Source organism: Schistocerca americana, chromosome 3 (genome assembly GCF_021461395.2).
Source record: "Schistocerca americana isolate TAMUIC-IGC-003095 chromosome 3, iqSchAmer2.1, whole genome shotgun sequence".
NCBI classification, from domain to species: Eukaryota; Metazoa; Arthropoda; class Insecta; order Orthoptera; family Acrididae; genus Schistocerca; species Schistocerca americana.
This window is the reverse complement of record NC_060121.1, coordinates 722,313,548-722,335,650: the sequence shown is the minus strand read 5'-3', so window position 1 is coordinate 722,335,650 and position 22,103 is coordinate 722,313,548. Positions and strand designations below refer to the sequence as shown.

Sequence of the window (22,103 nt, the reverse complement as noted above, 5' to 3'; positions counted from 1 at the left end):
GGCTTGGAGGTGGCGAACGTCCCCCCATCGGTTCGAGAACAGGCCAAATAGCGGGGGAAGTACTTCGCCCCAAGCCGGCGGGCCTGTCCCTCCTCCCATGGAGTGGCCAAGGGGGAAAGGGCAGGAGAACCAGAACTAGAAACGGTACCTTTTCTTTTGAAAGACTCGGCCGCAGAGCGACCTGATACATGTTGACGTTTCATCTGCGAAACGTCCGCCCCGATACCACCCACTCCGACCAGGGGCTCTCCCCACGGGCGCCACCCAGCCGCAGCAAGGGCCACCTGGCAGGATGACCATTGCCGGGAGTCCTGATGCCCCAAGGAGACTGGCATCTACTCCTTGGCCGACGTGGGGAGGGTGCAGCTCAGGTATCGGCAGTACGATCCCTGTGTTGTCAGGGGGCTACAACCTAGAGGGTACATGACGACCCCACCACAACGGGCTGGCTACCGTGCTGGATTTCTGGTGCCATGGAAAGTCCATCATGATCGCTGGTGCAGATGGAGACGCACTATGGGCGTAACTTGGACAACCCATCACGCGTTGAGGCCCAATTTGAGGAATAGTGGGTATGGTTACAACGCCAGTGCAATGCTGAGTGCCAAGGTCTTAGTGCACTTAGGACCAGTGGTACACCATGTAAGGTGTCCTTCCCCAAAAGGCTCGTACTTCTGTGGAATTTGGAAAAAAGGAGGTCAAACCCTAATGGGGACCATCTCATTAAGGCCAAAACGTTTGAGACTCCTTTTAGTCGCCTCTTACGACAGGCAGGAATACCGCGGGCCTATTCTAACCCCCGAACCCGCAGGGGGGGAAATGACAAGGGATTTGAGTGAAAAAATGAAATGATCGTATGGCACTAATGGTTGGAAGCCCCACCTGGGGAAGTTCAGCCACCAAACTGCAAGTAATTTGAATTGACACCACACTAGGCAACTTGCATTTTGTTAATGAAATGATGGTGGGGTCACCCAACACCCAGCCCTGAGCACAGAAAATCTCCGACCTGGCCGGGGATCAAACCTGGGTCTACTACTGGCAGTCACACACACTGACCATTCAGCTAAGGGGTCGGACAAGGATTTGGATTTAACTATATCAGATTTACCCTGAACATTTAAACTGAAATGTACCCTCAACATGCCTGGGTACATATGTCAATCAGTTTAGAAGTAGAAACTTTACCAACACACAATTATTTCATAAATACCTCAACATCAAAAGAGGGAGCCCATTGGACCATAACTATACACTTCCTATCAATTCTACTTTTACAGCACAAGCTTCAAAATGCTAATCGTTGCAAAATGTGGGAGTGTATTTGGTATTACTTCTTGATGGCAACTCTGGCTACCCCCTTCGCTTCTCAAAACCTAATGTAAATTTCTTATTCAACATGGACAAGGTGGAACTAAATGAAACCGCACAACCAAGCTTAATGAATAGAGAGAAGAGCTGCAGCCATAATGTCACACACAGCTGCATTAGCCAGGCAGTCATATTGTGTGACTGAATTGCATGAGATCTGTCAGTTTGCTTGGGATTTCCAGGCAACCAGCAATCAGTGACTGACTGCTGCAATCTGCCCACACATGCGCAATCTACAAAGTAATCAGCTGCTCATGCGATGGGTCGCTGTGATATGTTGTTCACGTGTGGAGACCTTTTGAAATGTACACGGTTGGGATGTCACACTCATCAAAAGCAGTTTTTTTACGAAGTAGTGCACAATCTTCATTCTGAAGCCTCCAACACACTTTGCTGTTGGCAGATGCTTGTGCATGAACTGGACTCTATTGCAAATATCCCACTTTCTTTACAACTTAAGTTTAAGTTTGTCATTATTATCTTGTTTATGTTTTATTGCTGCAGTAGTGGGCTGAAGTAAAAATCAGCATTAGATTACCAGTCAAAGCTACTAAACTTTAACTGCAAACTAAAAACATGAAAAATTCCTGGACTTCTAAAAAAGTTCCTGTGATTTTCCCCGAATGAAAGAATTCCCAGCTTTTTCATGGGGCTTATACACCCTCGACTACCAAAAGCAGACAATATGTTATTTGCTCCACAATTTTGCATAGAGATCATAGAAATCTTAGTGTGCCAACTGCCTAGCGTGCACCAATTTCAAACTTCCTGAAAGAGTAAAACTGTACAAACTCAAACCCAGAAATTTTGCCTTTTGCCAGCAAATGCTCTGCCAACTGAATCATTTTTGTGGCTTTACTTTCATCAATAGCCGTCTCCTACCTTCCATACTTCACATAAGTAATCCTGTATGCCTTGTAAGAAGCTCTAGTTCCACAAGGTATGCAGCAAACCTTCTGTGAAATTTGGAAGGAGAGAGGTACTGACAGAAATAACACTGCAAGGTTGAGTCATGAGATACGCCCAGAAAAATTTGGAAATTTGTAAGTTCTATGGGACAAAACTGCTGATGTCATAGGTCCCTAGGCTTACACACTACTAAATCTAACCTAAACTAACTAACACTAAGGACAACACACACACCCATGCCCAAGGCAGGACTCGAACCTCCAACGGGAGAGAGAGGGGCGAGGGGAGGGCCAAGCGAACCATGGCAAGGCGCCATAGGCCGCACAACTACCCCGCGTGGCGATGTGCCCGGGTAGCTTGGTATCTGGAAACGCTCTTGTTTCCACTTAATTGGACAGTAGTTCAGAATGCACAACAACAGGAAGTACAGCACACTAGATTATATACATTATTTGGAAGAGGCTTTATACCGAACATTTAAAAATATCATGAGATAAAAGAACATATCCCATCTACAATGGCCAATATAAATGGAAGACAATTGATATGCCATGTGGTTTACTTTGTGATGGCTAACTGCAGAAACTTTACCTCATTATCGTGATCCATGAAAGTTTTCAGATGAAAAGGAGAATATTTATCCACTTTCAAGAACAATAAGAACTGTTGCAGGTATGACAAAGTCCAAATGGAGATTACTACCAAAGGAAGAAAATGTGGAGAGAATTACCAGATGGATGTGTTTACTACGTGTACGTGTGCAAGTTTTCCTATCATACAGTGGAAATACTTTACAATAAAATGTAAATTTCATAACATTTTAAAAACTTATGTAGTTGTACCTGTAAATGAAACAAAAGTAACAGCAATGGAAGGGAAACACACAAGAGGAGCAGAAACAGTGAAAAATAAAACAGGTAAACTTGTTTTAAATATTAAGGACAGAGCAATCAATATCCAAAACTAATTCAGACGTGGTTTGAAATATACAAAAATATTACACCACAAAAGGTTTTTTAAAGAGGAATCTGTAGAATTACAAGGAAAGAGCGAACAGACTACACAATGTGGTGGCTAAGCCTGCTCTCATTTATGGTCATAAAAGGTGGGTCCGAAGAAAAGAAGCAGCTGAGATGAGGTTTCTGAGGTCACTTCTTGGGTAACGGTAAGAGAGAGTGCGGAGTGAAGATACAAGACAGCAAATAGTTGCAAAAAAAAAAAAAAAAACAAAAAAAAAAAAAAAAGAAACAGTAATGACAGATCTGTTGTTGCTGTTGCTGTCATCTACAGTCCAAAGACCAGTTTCATGCAGCTCTCCAAGCTACTCTATCCTGTGAAAGCCTCTTCATCTCTGAGTAACTTCTGCAACCTATGTCCTTCTGAATCTGCTTACCATATTTATCTCTTGGTCTGCCTCTATGATTTTTAACCCCCCCCCCCCCCTCCCCCCATACTTTCCTCCAGTACTAAACTGGTGATCCCTTGCTGTCTCTGAATATGTCCTACCAAGCAATCCCTTCTTCTAGTCAGGTTGTGGTACAAATTTCTTTGCTCCTCAGTTATATTCAGTACTTCCTCATTAGTTACATGATCTAGCCACCCAATCTTCAGCATTCTTCTGTGGCGCCACATTTCAAAGGCTTCTATTTTCTTCTTGTTTAAACTGTGTCATCCATGTTTCACTTTCATATATGGCTACACTCCATACAAATACTTTCAGGGAAGACTTCCTGACACTCAAATCTATACTCTATGTTAAATTTCTCTTCTTCAGAAACACTTTTCTTGCCACTGCCAGTCTACATTTTATATCCTCTCTACATCCACTATCATCAGTTATTTTGCTGCCCAAATAGCAAAACTAATACTACTTTAATTGTTTCATTTCCTAATCTAATTCCCTCAGCATCAGTTTACTTCATTCTACTAAATTCCATTATCATTTTGCTTTTGTTTATGTCCATCTTATATCCTCCTCTCAACACCATGTCCATTCTGTTCAACTCTCCATTTATTTAATTACTTTCCTCGTGCATGTGATTTTGCCTGTATATAATAGCCAACTCGGGGCCCCACACTTCACTCAGCAGTTAAGAGAAATTATAGGCGTTCCCTGAACAGTAGTTTTTCTTGTTTCAACCCAATGCACACAATTTGTCATTCTTAATGAATGATAACTAAGAGGCTTGCCAAATCAAGTAGCAGCTGGAATGTATAGTATTTGTAAGTTTAGCACTCAAAATGAGAAAGATGCAGTAAAATATCTGAAACCTCTTAGCAATTTACTTTACAACATGTGATTAATATTATATGTAAGTATCACATAGTGGAAACAATTCTAAAATTTGAAAGGAAAACCTATCAGATTTATGCAATATCTTTCAATCAGTTTGGAAGATAAAATGAGCCTTCTTTACAGCCACTGAAGAACGTGACTATTTGAAAACGCTTTCTGTTCCCTCCCCTAAAAGTATTTTCCTTGAAGAATATATCTTAAGCGTCAAGAGAGAAAAAGCCATGCACTGACTACATTCAATTCAATGAGTGATATGAAAACAGCATAAGGCTTATAAAATGAATCTTCAACACCCACTAACTTACAAGTGAAAATTGATATGACACTCATTTTTAACTCTAAGAGAAACAGATTGCGTCCAAACCACTGAAGTATAATTTCTTTTTAATCTTCTCAGTTTGGCTAGTCTTTCCACTATTAGGTACTCTATTTTACACACACCTTGTGGTGACATCAGAAGATTAACATATTCAAGGACATCTAGGAACAATTCGTTCCTTCTGTATTTTATACCCTCTCGACGCCATCCGATCTGTCCAGTAACTTGTGATGTTATCTGTGCTTGTTCTTCCTTAGTCTGAGATTTTATTCCCTGTTGTGTTATGAAAGTTTTCAGAACACCTGTGTCTGAATTCTGAGGATAACCAAAGTCCAAGATTTCTGCAAAAAAGTTTGTAGCAAAATTATCAATTAATTCCCTTGGTCAAATGATTTTTCACGTATATGCATTTTGCAACATATAACAATAAATATATGCCTATTGACATTAATAATGAGAAAACTTATTTTACAATAAGAAATATTTGTATGTACAAAAATTAATTGTTCAGTAATTATTAAAGCAATACAAATGTACAATTTCACAAAAGAAATAAAATTCCAAGAGATACTACCATAAAATGCTTTCGAATGATTGTGCGTGTTTAATATCTGCATTTCCTCAAAGAGTTAACTGTATGAAAAAATAAGCAAGTTTTTATGTCCTCACCATCAAGTAATTCATAAATGAGCACAAAGTTGTTCTTGATATTCTCTTCTGAAATCTTTCCAAAATACGACTGCATAACATCTATTATCTTCAACAGAAATTCGAACACCATGGCAGCATTCACATTCTGCTTTGTTACTGCGGCAAGCCATATATTTGCTCGCTGTCAAAATAAAATGGAAATTTAAACAAAAATTTCTTTATGGGCTCACTACAGATATTACACAAGTGAATGTGAACACACTAGGGGGGGGGGGGGGGGGGGAGAGAGAGAGAGAGAGAGAGAGAGAGAGAGAGAGAGAGAGAGAGAGAGAGAGAGAGGCTGGGTGGCAGGGACTGTTCACAGTCCAGACCTGTCTGACTTATGTTTTGAATCTCCGCGATTTTCCTAATTATTGTCTGAATACTTCAAGTTACTGCAAATCATTCCCTGAATGACTGAATATGGATTAATGGGACTTAATAACATGGTTAAGTATCACACAATCCCCTGAACCCCTGCAGGAAGGAGATAACAGTGGCATGAGAGGTGACTTATCAGCCAGAGAAAGATGCATCAAAAGCCCCTCCCCTCTCGTGGTTACATGGATACTAAATAATTAAGTAAACGAAATTAACAGTTTCAAAGAATTAATTTGCACAACAAAGAAGCATTCTGACAATGTAACAATGAACAGAAGTGATATAGAATGTCAAAGATCAATTTTTTGCTTTAAGGAAGGAAAACTGACATTTTGCCACGGGGTGAACACAAATCTCTAAAATATCGATAAATATGGTAAAGTGCTGTAGAAAATGCAGGCTGTATCAGTTAATTGCATAAAGGTATACATTTGAAAATAAACAATACTAGAAGCAAAATGTCTCAGTAAACATGGCCTCTAAAGTGTGTTCCTTAAGAGCTATCCACTTTGCTAAACTTCGCTACTGTGAAAACATCTGTTCTACTGAACAAGCACTCACAGCTCTTAAGGTGTGCCCATCTTTAATGGACACTGTTTTCTTGTTTCGATCCCTACTGCTTTGTCCCCAAATATGAAAAGCAAACTAGTGTAATATCCTCTAGTCTCTATAACTAGACTCTGCAATTGCAGTAACATTGTAATTATTTTTGTATTGGCCTCTTTTCCTACTGTCTCACCACAATAGCCTTCACTGTAGTTATTACTTAACATTAGTTACCGTCAACATCTCCATTCTTCCTTTTGCCTTTGAGTTCTCTACTTACTTGTAGTGGTAGCAGCAGCAGCAGCAGCAGCAGCAGCAGCAGCTGCAGCAGCTGCAGCACTGTGTTCTTTACCTTGTTTACATTTCTTACACCTTTTCAATTATCTCTTAACCACTAATCAGAAAAATTAGAACCTGTCTCATTACAGTAATTTCTAATTGAATTGGAGCTACCTATGCTAGTCTTTTAGTTATTATATTTACTTTTCTCTGCTGGCATCATTATCCCTGCTAAGTACCTCACTTTTTTCTTTCCCCTCTGAACTGTACAACATATTAATTATATTTTATGTTTGAAGACTAAGTGTTAATTGTTTCACAATCACCATTACCTCAACCATACCGTCCTCACAATGGACAACCTTCTTATATCTGCTATCTCTTCTTCAGCGACCGTAACTCAGAAGCACCCCAAGAGTACGAAATTCTAACCATCACTGAGCTATGCAACTTCACAGGAGTGTGGGTAAGTCTCCTTTGCCACATGTAGAAGCAAACTTGCCTAACAGCTTATTGCAGGCTGCCCTGAAGCATGTGTTAGTTAGCTGTAAATAGCCCACTGTAACATGCAGTCTTTGTCAGTACATTACAAAGAACTCAGTCTTTCCTCCAGCAACTACACACTGTTATGCAATCCTGTGTCAAACTTTGCTAAAACCACACATATCACCAGTAACTGTATCTCCCACTACATATGTTTCTTAGGACTGATACTAAGCAAGACACACATACTATTTGATCTCAAACAAAAGCTTAGAGAGAATTGAGCCCTGGCAAAGTAAGACAGGCATAATTTATGGTCAATGAAGTAAGACTACAGTGTTTTAAGCACTTTATGTGAGTTGCCTATAAGCCCCCAAAAATCAGCTCAATGACTTCCACTCAGCCGGAATTATATTCTCTACAGCGACAATACGAACACGTCATAATGGGAGACATGAATACAGACCTGAGCATTCTCCCATTACAACCCCTACACTACACAGTGCAATCACACTCAGAGATGTAATGGCAACAAAAAAGACAAAGTAGCTACTGAGACATAACGAGTTGGAATTGAATTCACCTGCTATGTTTTCTGTTCCCAAGAACAGCTAAAATTTTTAACCTTTTCACTGTCTAGTGCAGTGTTCATGTGATATATCACATCTACAGGAATAATTAAAATTGGTTTTTTGTCAAAATCTCGAATTTGTAGCTCAGCTGTTTACGTTCATGAGTATGATTCAATTAGCTTTACAGAAAACATTGGTAATCAAAAGATACAGATACCTGAAGTTACAAAAACATCATATAACAGCAAAAATACAGGGTGTTTCAAAAAGGACTTTACAACTTTGAAAATTCATATAAATTAATTCAAAGTACCGGGAGAGGTGATTGTAATATTGCAGGAAAATACATCAAGTTTTGTCTCGTGTAGTTTGCTAGCGCCGAATCGCACCGTAACGAACGCTAGCGGCAGTTCCATTAAAGATGGCTGCCTTCACTGGACCCGAGTGTGCTAGCAGTACTCTTTGGTTTGAAGATTCGAAGTCGGCGACAACAGTTCATCATAATTTCCACACCATGTACGCTAAAGATCCTCCTAGTAGCCCCACAATTTATGAGTGGCATAAATATCTGGAGAAACAGTATGCTTGGTAAGACATGGGAAATCATCACGTCGTCCAAGCACATCTTGACTATGCCGTTGAGCAAGTGAGAATTTTATCAACAGACCTATGAAATCAGCACGACGTGCATCTCACGAACTGCAAATCTCAGATACGTCTGTTTGGCATGTGTTAAGAAACCGTTTGCATTTGAAACCGTACAGATTGACGACCGTACAAGCAATAAAAAGACACTGATAAAATTGCTCACAAGGATTTCTGTGCGGATATGTTAAATCAATTACATGAGGATCAATATTTCTTGAACAAAATCATCTTTTCTGATGAGTCGACTTTTCACTTACATGGTAAGGTTAACAAACACAACTGTTTGATTTGAGGCAGCGAAAATCCACAGCAAACATTGCAACATGTTTTTGAAAGCCCTAAACTGAACTTTTTTTGTGCACTGAGCAAGAACAAAGTGCACAGCTCCTTTTTTTGCACGAGAACCATCAATGGAATGGTGTACCTGGATATGTTACAAGTTTTGATGCCACAGATCGATGTGGATGACCAAGAACAAAATGTTTACTTCATGCAAGATGGTGCACAACCCCACTATCTGGCTGACATCTAGGATTTTCTCAATTACCGCTTTCCAGGTCAATGGACTGGCCATGATGCACCAACTGCATGGCCCCCACGTTCCCTGGACCAGACACCATATTTTTTTATGGGGATTCATCAAGGCTATCAAGTTTGTACCACCTATGTCGGCTTCTCTACCTGAAACTGGAGCAAGAATTTATGCTGCCACTGAGCAAGTTTGGGAAGAAATTGACTACCAATGGGATGTGTACAGGATAACCAACAGAAGCCACATACAACATCTTTAGTTTAAGACATAAAACCTTTGTGTGTTTCCCTACAAAATAACACTAAACCTAGCTCTGTTTCTTCTATCAATAAATTTATATGAATTTTTAAAGTAGTAAAATCTTTTTGAAACACCCCGTATTGTTACCACTCACTCAAAAGCAGGCATTGCCAACTTTTCGAAAGTTACCTGAAAGTATCTTATGAAATAATTGACATTAAAAGTTCAGGCCCGCCAAAATCTGTGATGTTGCTTAGTAGTATGGTAATTTTCCTTCATTATGGAATTACAATATGGAATATGCACTTCCATTTACATGTGTACACTGGATTGTGAATTGTGCAACTGGAACTGAGCAACTTTAATACAGTGCAAATATATTGGAATGAACCACCTTTAAAACAAATTTTTTGTCCAGTTCTCATCTTCTGAATCTCCCCCACCTGACAGTTCTCAATATATGATTTCAGGTCAAAGACACGAGACTTGAAGACGCTTCAAAACTTAGTGAGAAAACTATAGGTAAGCAGAATGACACAAGATAAAGGTCAAATCTCGGCTCCAGGGCTCTACATGTGACATAATATACCTGTTCTACTCCTCACATCCTGCAAAGCTCAAATCACATCACAAAATTTGTAGGAATATTAAACATATTGATTGTTTCGCTAACTGCTGAATGCCCAGGAGCCCACTGGCATCAAATACGAGAGGTAGTTGAAAAGTTTCTAGCCCGAGATAGTTACAGTTAATGTATCGCACAAACACCACCATCTACTTTTCTAGTGACCGTTAGTGAGTATGAAAGTCAAATTTCGCGGCTCCAGCTTCATTAATTTGGCAGCTACGATGCATCGTATACCTTAGGGTAAGCAAAATCGCGAATATTGAGAGAATCGAGAACCATACTGTGATTGAATATCCTCATTTGAAAGGAATGATGTCCAAGGAAATTGAGTAGGACATGTGGAATATACTTGAGGACAGTGCTCTGTCACGTGCAACAGTAAAAAACCGAGCGTCCGACTTCAAATGTGGAAGAATGAGTGTGGAAGGTGCGCCAAGGAGCAGAAGGCCTATCACCATTGCCACTGATGAAACAGTGACTGCAATTTATGCTATGATTTTGCAGGATTGTCTAACAATGTTGCAGCACATTGAAACCACATTTGGAATCTCCCACGGGTGTACTTATGACATTGTTGTGTATATTTTGGAATGCAGGAAGTTTCATCTTGGTGGGTCCCAAAAGACTTGAATGCAGATCAGGGACAGGAGCGTGTGCAGTGTTGTCAAGAAATCATCCACCAATTTGAAACAGATGAACATGGCTTTCTTGCAAGTTATGCTACACTGGACGAAATGTGGATTCACTACTTTGATCCCGAGACAAAACAACAGTCACAACAATGGAAAAATCCATCACCTACCCCAAAAAAATTCCAGGTGCAAAAATCAGCAGCTAAGGTGATGGGATTGGTCTTCTGGGATGAAGAAAGGGTAATTATGGTGGTTTACTTGCGAAAGGGAATAAATATCAATGCATCACACTCCTGCACACTCCTGTGCCATTTGAAAGAAAAAAAAAAAAAAAAAAAAAAAAAAAAAAAAAAAAAAAAAAAAAAAAGGTGCAGAAAATTGGTGCACAGACTTCTTTCGCATCAGGAGAATGCACTGCCACATGAAGCCCTCACAACACTGTAAACTCTGCATGACCGAGTTAGAATTGTTATGTCATCCGCCATATTCTCCAGGTTTGGCTCCACCAGACTTTTCTTTTCCCAAACCTAAAAAAAGACCTCAAAGGATGACGAACTGACGATGATGCAGTGACTGATGCTGTGAACGCTTGGTTGGACTTGCAATCTAAGACCTTTTCTTTGAATGGTTTACAGAAGTTATCTGAGTATGCCCACAAGTTTATTAATGTACATAGGTATTATATTGACAAATATATTCGTCTTCTGAAATTTCTATCATTCTTTATTTGTTAGGCTAGAAACTTTTTGATCCCCTCATAATTAGAGTCTCCACAACTGATGACGAAATTCATGAGCTTACTGATAGCCTCGTAGCTCTCTTTGATGAACATGGTCCTATACATACAATTCCATGTAAGAAAAAATCTTTCTCCTCAGACGACAACTGACTTTTGTCCAATGATGAACAAGAATACTGTGCACAACGAGGTGGAATCCAAAATTTTCAGGGGTGGTGCTGCCAACTGGAAAGTAGTAGTAGTAGTCGATCTTTGCACCGCTAGGTGGTGAGAGCTGCATATCTGATGAGTCAGAGTACAGAGTGGCATTCAGCTGGGAGGACATGTGTGTCCCCAGTGACTTCCGTAATACTTGGTGTCTGGTGTGTGGCGAGCAGAAGGCACAGCGTGTAAGTATGCACGGACCTTCGTCAGACAGCATCTGACGATCCAACCTTCTAGTCGCAGGTTGTCACTGGTGATGAGGGCTGGATTTGCAGTTATGACCCAGAGACAAAGCAACAATTGTCCCAGTGGAAGGGCCCGGGCTATCCAAGACCCAAAAAAGTGAGACAGGTGAAGAGCATGATCATCGTTTTCTTCGATACCAAGGGAATTGTGCACAAAGAATTCGTCCCACCCAACCAAACAGTGAATTCCCCTACTGCGGTCTTTTGCGACAGCTCCATGAAAACGTGTGGCAATGATGTCCCGAACTTTGGCATCAAGGGAACTGGTTGCTGCATCACGACAACGCGCCCTGTCACACGTCCTTGCTCACCAGGACCTTTTTGGCAAAAAACAACAAAGGTTGTACCGCACCCACTGTAGTCACCAGATTTGGCACCTTGCAACTTCATGCTATTACCAAAACTGAAACTCAAGTTGAAAGGCCGTCAGCTCGACACTCTAGAGAGGATTCAAGAAGCATCGCTGGTGGTGATAAACACCCTCAAAGAACAGGACTTCCAGAAAATGTCTGACCAGTGACGGAAGCACTGGGACCAGCGTGTATGAGCGGATGGGAACTACTTCGAGGGTAATCTGTAGCTTGGAATGCCAGTAAGGTAAAACTAGAAACTGTTTTTCTGGTCTCAGCTGATTGAATTTTTCCCAGGACCAGTCAACCATCTTGCGGCAAAGAACCACTGCGCACAAGAAACCTCAGACTACATAACTATGACACTTTCCACCTAACTTGCATTACAATATACACAAAAATGAGAATCTCTTCTAATGCGATAAGAAATGGCAACCAGCACAACTGTGATCAAGAATGACACAGATACTTTACTACCTGTATTCCTCTCTTGTGAAAGGAGCATATCTCAAGACATGGAAAAGAAGTGTACTCCAACCTATCCCTAATAACAAAACCTCATAATCACCTTGTGATTATCATTCAATCAACATCTTACACTGTATCCAAAGCACCGGACTTTGTTGTTCATGGCTAAATTAATGAATACTGACCCAAGTTCAATATTAGGACAAATACCAGTCTGGTTTACATAAACATCATAACATTAACACTGCATTATGCCATGGATGACCGCAAGCTACATTGACAATACTAGACTTCAGCAAAGCATTTGATGCCATCAGCTTTGACATACTGCTCAGAAAAATGTGACTTAAATTTTTTAGATGGTACACTAAAATGATTTAAAAATAATTTGGAAAACAGACAGCAATATGTTGTCTGTGGGAATAAAAAGTTGTCCTGGAAACATGTCCTCTCAGGAGTACCACAGCAGTCAGTCCTGCACCCACTACTGTTTTCGTATTTTGTTGATCTTATTTGATCTATCTTACAAATATTGTTAGGCCTACCCAAGTGCTACACCTGAAGTCATTAATACTACCATCAACATGAACGATATGTCTTCAGTGGTGAGAGGGAGAGGAGTGCAAAACCTAGGATGTAAACTAAATGCAAAGTCCCAAGTAATTTTAGTATCCTATCAAAAGTCAATAAGTTCTGAATTCTGCAAACAACAGCCTTTTATCCTTCTCAGTCATATTCCAATACCTTACCAAAATACAGTGAAGAGCTTGGGTCTAACTTTGTACTAGCATCTCAATGGGGCAGAAAATTTGCCACATGCAGGAAGACTTCCACTTGCCGCTATGCCCTCAACAGTTTTGAAATGTATTTCCACATAATCTGAAACATGAACTTGCACAATCAATTGTTGTTCTAACCCGCACCGCTGTGATGTAATCCAACTTGTCACGAATACTGAGAACACTAAACACTTAGAACCAACCGTGACTATTGCATGCCACGTTTACCTGATCTGCTGCTCAGTGCACAAGCATCTCAGCAACTTGCATCAGAGATTAAAAAAACTGTCCTAGGGTTCACATATCTAGCACCCTACATTTATAACAAAAAAACATTCGTAAACTACTACTACTATGCTACTGCTGTCTACCATCTGGAACAAGCTACCCTGCACTCTGCGCAGAAATGCTGTTTTAAGAAGATTGTGAAACACTTCCACCCGTCACCCTCATAGTGGTTTCCCAAAAATTAACATGCATGGTTTGTTTTTCCAATATCAAACAGTAAAGAAAATGCTCGCGTTATCTCCCATTTTCACTTGCTCGCCATTTCTCAGTCAGTCTCATCACTTCACTTTTCCCTTTGTTCATGACATGTTTTATGAAGTTTCCCTTTCTCTCTTGTTGATTCCTTCTCATGCCTTTTGTTGCTAGTGCTCAGTTTAGAACTACCTCTGTCTCTTGTCTAATGTTTTACTCTTTAAGGAATGTAAACTGTCGTTTTTTCTGTTTTGTAGTAAACCTCCAACACACAATTTTTCCAGCTTTGGGAATGAATGAAACTCAAGATTGCCAAATGTGGTGAATAGTATGCACATTTATTGGTACTTCAAATACCTTAGTTGTGCCACTGATAATTTTTGATTGCCGAAGGTCAAGGTATAACAGCCTTAAGAAAGATGATTCTTTTTGGAATGCAGTTTTTTTTCCATTTCTAATGTAAGAGGGATTATTCTAGAGATCAGATCACTGGCCCAACTTTGAAGTAGATGAAACAAATTTAATCTAGAATGAAATTTTCAGCCTGCAGCGGAGTGGGTGTTGATATGAAACTTTCTGTAAGATTAAAACTGTGAAGATTGGAAAACAAGGGATGAGGTACTAGCAGAAGTAAAGTTGTGAGGACAGGTCATTATTTGTGCTTGGATAGCTCAGTCTGTACACCATTTGCCTTTGAAATGCAAAGGTCTTGAGTTCAAGTCTTGGCCTGGCACACAATCTGCAAGGAATTTTCAAGTTTCAGTAGCTTTGGTTCAGGGCTGTTTCCATCCCCTGGTTTGACTACTATTTAATTTCAGGCACAAGGCGGTGGGCACAGGTCTCATGGATAATAACAAAAATGCTTGCAACATCTGTTTGATCCTTTATAAATGGCCCATATACTGCTGAGAAATTTCTTCTCGCTTTCGGTCAGTGTTCAATGAACAACAATAATTGTGCATGAGGTCTTAATAGTTAATTCTTCATGTGAAACACACTTGCTTTAAGAAGCTATGGCATCAGCTATTTCACACAGCTATAATTACCTATTGTCTAATACCATATTGCACATTTCATGGAGGTTTTAATCCGTTGTTTCAGTGTTGGGGATCATCAGAAACTGAAGTACATGACTTCAGCTCATTGCCATTTCCAAATTGTTAAAAATTATGGTGCAGGCTCCATATTAACCTATTTCTTATGAATTTCCACTGGTTATAATCACGCAAAACTGAATTACATGATGGCAAAGTACTTCATTTAATCCAGCTGAATGAAATAACTACCTGACTACATGAAGTTATCCTGCAGATCTAAGCTGACCCTTATTGTATGAAAATTTGTACAATGTCAGTACCATTACTATGATAGACTTGCATTATTTCCTTGTCCTTTCATAACCATATTTTTAATGATTTTTGGGAATGAGATAGAATCTGACATGTCACAATATCCAATGATGAAACAGTGGCATTTTTCACTGCAATATGCATCTCTTACATTTCACTATGTCAACAAACAGATTGCACTATTCATTTTATTCTCTGTATTTGTGCCAGCTAACAGCAATCATGGAAACAAGTTAGGTTTTTCAATCGTTAGAGCACACATATAATTTAATATCATTTTAGATACCCTTAAAAAAAAAAAAAACACCCACGGTGGACAGGCACTTTTTTGAAGCAATACCTTAATGTGAAAGAAAGATGTTCTTGCTATATTAGTTACTGGTGATCTGACTTGCTGCCTGGCATGTATAACATTGACGCGGAAAGCATCAACAGCATTTCGTCCAATATCATCTCTATACACTCTGGAGATCAGTACTTCACCTTTATGGTTATATACAAATAGCCCACCGATCATCTTGTGGGCAGAGGTACCTGCAAAAAGAAACATTTTTTCATGAAGTACAGCGTAAATTAAGTTATTGTAGAAGGAATGTGGACACAAATGTGTACGCATAGTGGAATGTCCCCTCCTTGGAACTATCCGAAAATTCATTTGGAGGACAGAGACACACCATTCACTAAAATATATTTTAAGAAATTTTATTGCTAGCAGCATTGCCACTACTAATGTCATTAAACATATCATTAAACAAATGTTTCACATCATGAGTACAATGTATTAATATTTTACACCGTTTATCTGGAGGAAATATATAGCATAAATTACTGACTTATTATATTTCCATCATAACCCCTGAAGACTTGGACATAGAAAAAGGCGAATGAAATAGAAGTGAGTAAATTAATCACAAACAATGTAAACTGGGGTAAACCACATTATAAGTCTAAATCCAGCTATGAAATTACTCTCCACTTCTGTAAACACTTTCTATGCATACAATACCTTTAGGTAAAACCTCAAGAAAATCAGAGAAAACCATCAGTTAAATGTGACAAACAAATTACACATTTAACTAATCAGACCAACTTCTACATTGTAGAAACACACACAAATTTAATGAACAGTTTTAGCAATATAAATCATCATAAACACTAATATGACATGTATGCATCCCTATGCTGGCAAAGAAGAAGGAAATACCAAGCCCACAAAAATTGTAATCAGAAATGAAGAGAAAACTTCTTACAGTTTCAGTATAACTTGCTACATAACGTAGCACCTTAATCAGCACGGGGATAACGTATCACAGGAAGCTCCCATCCACTGCCATTTAATCAGTGATATCACACACAAGACATCCGGCACATTCACTCACGTGATGAACTGCTTCATTTAACAAAGCACAGATTAAATCTTTACTGTCCTCACTTTCACAGCCAACATAACGTAGATAGGAAATACAGAAGCGTCCGATCCCACCCGTCTGCTTTGACCCATGACGTCACAAATATGGCGGAAACAAAAACACACACACACACACACACACACTTTCCACAAGAAGCCTAATGACACTAACGGGACAAGCGTGGGAAATGGGGTGTTTTGGGTGGGGGGCAAACTAAATATAAACAAATTTAGACGCCTTGCGTAGCTACAATGTGTAAGTGAAGACAGCCATGCATGAATACCCACCCACCTCCCCAGGGGTCGTAACCCCTGCAACCCATAGAAGATAAAGATGCTTCAGTAGCTGATTAGTGTTTTTTGTCTTAAAAAAAAAAAATCTCACGGGATAGAACGAACAGATCAGAAAGATAAATATAATAAACTAAAACAGAAATTCGAGGAAACAGATAATTAAAATAAGTAATAAGTGTTTTTAAATTAAAAAAAAAAATAGAATGAACAGATCAGAAAAGTAAATAAAATAAGATAAAACAGAACTGGAGACACTCAAACCAAACTCCGCGCCGTCATGACGTCACACACGACAACACCCTTACGTCACGGGTCAAAGCCGACGCGTTGGATCGGATGCTTCTGCCGACCCCGTAGATATATAGCAAAGAGAAATCCAATCTATCTACATCTGGATTAACAACTTCCTTAAAGTTGCCCAAGTCCCTTTCATAATGTTAATAAGATTTAACAATTTTGTTATTTGTTCAGTTTTTTAGCACTTCCCATTACACAAGCCTTACTGCACCACTCCCTGAAGGATATAGAAAGCAGCAAAAGATGTATATTTTATATGGACTAAGCCTATGACAATGCCTTAAATGTATGAAATTTTTTAATACTATTACTATGTTAATAGGAATTTTATCAAAAGTAACCCATCAAATTGTTTTTTGTTTTTTAAAACTTAATCATGTTCTTTCAGGAGGTCTGTGTATTTAATATATTGCCTCTTTCTCTCAAGTTACAAAAAGTGTGATTTTAAATCAAAGGGTTGCAAGTTGTTTTTCTGTTAATGACTACTGTGAAACCCTGTAAACTTTCACAATATTAAATCAGGAAACTATGAGCAATATGGGGGCCAATGTGCCAGCAAAAAGGGAACAGACGAGAACAGCAGAAATGGCAAAGTGTCTAACTTTGTTCTATATGTAGTTTACTGATAAATACTAAAAATTATATTGGTATCCCAGGAAAACTCAATCAAAAAGTTTAAAAATTATGTGACAGAATTGTTGACCAGTATTTACAACCAAGAGGTGAAGTGTTTAGTGAATCAGTGGTACAATGCATTTTGCCTCCTGGAGCCAATTCTTGGCCAGAAATTCTTTAGCCACAGTTCATGGCCTAGCAGTTAGTGTTGCTGTGTCCAGATCATAGGTTCAATTCACAGTTAGGTTGGAGATTTTCATCACTTGGGGACCGGTTAGTTACGATGTCTTAATCATTTCATCTCATCTTCATCAATGCCCAAGTCATTGTAGTGGCATCAAACAAACAACTGCATTATGCGGCCATACAATCATTTTATTTATTAGAAAAGTTTTTCAATTACGAGTATTTTTTCAGCCTAATAAAATAGGTTTTAGTATGTCAAATTGTAACAGTTATTACATTTAAAAAGATACATTTAAGACCTTAGCTGCTATTAAGGAAAACACTTCTGGTACAATTTAAGCATACACACTCCAACAAGGAAAACTATTGATAAAATGTGTTTTATACAATAGCTCATCAAACTGAGCTATTGCTTAGGCAAACTGTTATTGTCAGACCATCAGCCACCACACAGTATCAGTTAGGACTCCGCAAATAATTACAAGGCTCTGTTGTGTATTTGTGCATACTGAGTTACTTTTTATTCAGCTTTAAATGTTCATATGTGTTTGTAAATTTGTAATATTCTTTTTAAGTGCTATATGTCTGGTGCGGGATATGTACCTAGAGGATTGGAGAGAAGTGTATTAATGAGCCACAATCGTACATTACTGGCATCAACATTCCATAGGCACCATAGAAGAAATCTGGAAGAATAATGATTGTTACAGAGACTCCACAGCTTTTTCCTGGTAGTTAGTCATTCATTCTTCAGTGAAGCACAATCTTACCTACTGAAAGATATAGGGTACCCATATTCAATTTCTATTCATTTACACTGTAATTTCTGTGTATTCATTTCCATACAGTAATTCTTTTCCTCATTCTTTTTCTTACACTATGTGCTTTTTACTGCATTAACAAAGACACTTTGCCAAATCAGTTCATTTAAGCTGCTTCATTTACAGACTTTAATATTAATTTTAATAGGAATGATTCAGTGTTTGATGCAAAATATTTGATAGTAGGAATCAACAGATTACTTGTCTACAGTGAATGTGTTAAGCATACTACTTGAATAAGAATGGGTGATAAGATGCTTAGGGCAGAGACAAAGTTCACACACTTGGGCCAAAAGATGATGAAATTCGTCATCTAAAAGAAGTGAAGAAATACACTGCGTGGCAGTATTATACAGATGATGACTGACAGAAAATTGTCAAGTTAAATCTGTAGGAGGCTACATGGTACGAGGAATTAAAATTGTTATTTAATAATACATGTATAGGGTTTAAGGCAACTGTGAATTAGCAGATGAAATTATGTGTAATGTGTCATAATAATACGACTAATGTCACAGAATAATTAAAGTCTTGTTTCCACTTGACCCATGTTTGGTTGTGGGGGTTGGATACGTTAGCACTGTATCCCAAAAGCGTCTCGAACTTATCTGCTTGGCTGTATGTGACACACGCTTATCTTGACTGCTGTACGCCGTGATTTTGGCTGTAACATTCTATCAGTGTTTCAAAACATTTTCCTCCTGGTCGAGGATTTGTTCATTTCCGTCTGAAACTATGTATTTCCGTGCACCAAACGGCTTATCTGGTTGTGATAAAATCTGAGTTATATTCTATTGTGTGTCTCGAATGACCCCACATTAATCAATTTATTTCCTAACTCTCTCCAATGAACTTCATACTAAATACCATTCAGTAACTTAGCTCTACTGTTCGCTGTTTCTACACGGTAAGTTTTCCTGACGCCAAACTTAAGTACACATGAGTAATACTAGCACCTACCAGCTTCACAGCTCTAAAACAGCAGGCCGACCCCCTTCTTCTACTACTCCATCACCATTTCTGCCTTCGGGATTCAGCCCCCTTCTGCCAAACAGCCATACACCCACAACATGGCCCCTTGAACTCAGAGATAACATTCATTAATTTGTGTCTATCGACAGATGAAAGCGAATTATGCCGCTGTTGTTTTTATGGCAATTGAGTAAAGCCACTGCTTCATACTTAAATTTGTTGTATCTTTGCGGCTGCATTTACAGGAATTGGACAATAAATTGAAATTCTAAAATTTTAGGTCGTACAGTAATAGTTGTGAGTTTTATGTTTCTTTTCTTTGTTTTTACTTCACTCCCATTACAAACTGAAAACAACATACTCAGGAAAATATGTCGCACTTATAAGCCTAAGTAAACGTGCTGAATGTGAAGAATCAGGTCCCAATTAATATCCAAGATACACGATACACGGTTTTTATTAGTGTTCGTTCGTTTTAATCTCTGAAAGTATAAAGATGACATTTATGTTTTGAATTGTTGATAATGCGCCGTTCGTACTAGTGACGGTGAAACGTGTTGATTTTAAAGACCCGTCCAGTGTTATGTAATCATGCGTGTGCCAGACAATAACAATTTACCGAACTTCAACGATGAATCTACGAAACCCCGAGAGGAGCTCGTAAGTTAAATTCTACGCATGCGATGTCAGCAACTTGCCTTAGATAAACAGAATCCAGTTTTAAACACACTAATTTAAAAGAATATAATCTTCTTAACTGGCAGCACAACCTTGTTGAGCTCTTCCAATACCATGATTAGCCTTAGCTGTTAAGTTAATGCGAAGCTGGGAATGGCACTGATGACTGCTGATCAAGTGCACATTACATTAGTGCCGGTTGGGGGTGTAGGGAAATCGGGTTTCACTAGACATGGCCTGCATATGTATAGGATAGGGAATGGAAGGGAAGGGGGGTGGGGCCACATGGGGTCAAACCCATTTTGTCACAAACTAGGCTCTTTGCAGGTAGGCCTATATCATGACAACAGGCTCCACAGTTTAGACTTATGCAACAGATACATAGAAGATAGAATGTACCCCACTGGAAGGCATATACACCAGAAATAGGAAATAAAGAACAATCAAAATGAGGAAGCTTTCAGAAATGATGGCCTATACAGGTATGTCAGTCCTTCATCAAAATATACAGTCTATTAAAAGTAAAGGAGAGTAAATAAAGCTAAAAGCTCGTATAGTGCCAGCTGCTTTTGTGTTGCCTGCTGCAGCTGGTGCAGTGAATGACCAGGGAGTTAACATGACAAAAAATGAGTCAAATGATTAGACAAGATGGTGGAACCACTGAAAAAAATAGTCCTTCGTAAATGTTGTCACACTGTGGAGTGCATGAAATTATGTAGCGATGTAGTGGAATATATTTTGCAGAATGTAATATAAACAGAATATTCCGTAAAACTGAAACTGTACTCGCATGTTCCTGTGTAACCACAGCCTCAGAAATTGGAACATTTCAATAACCACTCACAATTTTTTTGAAATGATTATTAGCTACGCAAAAGAACAGTCCATCACCACTGACATTTTTCCTCCTGTCACATTCATTGGCATCACCAATTCAGAATTAAACTATAACATAGGAATACAAAACAATCTCCCATGAACCCTTCCGCAGGGGGCTCACTGCTCTTTGGCCAGTTTGTGTGTGGCTACCATGGGGTCCCAGCCTTTGCAGCATAGTTTTTCTTCTGTGGTGCGTGTCTATCCTCTTGCTATTCTTTTTCTCCTCCCTTGGGGAACACACTTGGGATGCTTTTGGAAATGTGTTCTACATTTTCAGTAGCCAATATCAGAACAGTCTCTCCACCGTTTATCGTTCCTTTTTTTCTTTCCTAATTCCCTTTCTCCTATCCTCCTTCTGCTTCGACCTTTGAAGTGCGTCTTTTTCACTCTTCCTTGCTGTGCGCTCGTGTAGGCCTGCCCATGGATGTGATGTGTAACAGGTGACTCATAAACACATAATCCCCTGCTTCTGGTTGACAGGTAGGATTTGCACGTATCACGTGCTACAGGCCAGGCCCAGGAAGGGATGATTTCCTGAGCTGCTACCTTCCCAAATTGCCGATTGGTCCCTGTGCCAGCTGTTCGGGAGGTGTGAACAGTCACCTAAGGTGGGTGCGTCCCCTTCTGAAGGGCCCCCCTGGTTGGAAGGAGCACTGGCAATTGTGGGGGATTTTCTCACAATGAAGCCAATCACCTCCACAGCCAATGTCTATGAAATGTAAATGGTATGAGGTTAATGGTTCAAAGACCCTCCCAGTTGCACCACAGAGCCTTGTGGTTTCACATACTGAAGTCAGTCAGTCCTTCACTACA

General features: G+C 39.3%; 2 protein-coding genes across 2 annotated transcripts in view; one reads left to right on the top strand and one right to left on the bottom strand.

Annotated features, from left to right (window-relative positions):
- The window catches only part of LOC124607503 (AP-2 complex subunit mu), a 50,655-nt gene extending 30,786 nt beyond the window's left edge, over positions 1–19,869 (bottom strand). The window contains exons 1-4 of the mRNA XM_047139889.1: positions 19,722–19,869; positions 15,481–15,674; positions 5,565–5,727; positions 5,018–5,236 (exon numbers count right to left, since the gene is read on the bottom strand). Of these exons, the coding sequence (XP_046995845.1) occupies positions 5,018–5,236; positions 5,565–5,727; positions 15,481–15,657 (559 nt within the window). The 5' untranslated portion in view covers positions 15,658–15,674; positions 19,722–19,869. The remainder of the gene's footprint in view (positions 1–5,017; positions 5,237–5,564; positions 5,728–15,480; positions 15,675–19,721) is intronic.
- Positions 19,870–20,093: 224 nt separating this feature from the next.
- LOC124607504 (peroxisomal membrane protein PEX14) overlaps positions 20,094–22,103 on the top strand; it is a 56,383-nt gene continuing 54,373 nt past the window's right edge. The window contains exon 1 of the mRNA XM_047139890.1: positions 20,094–20,393. Within this exon, the coding sequence (XP_046995846.1) occupies positions 20,325–20,393 (69 nt within the window). The 5' untranslated portion in view covers positions 20,094–20,324. The remainder of the gene's footprint in view (positions 20,394–22,103) is intronic.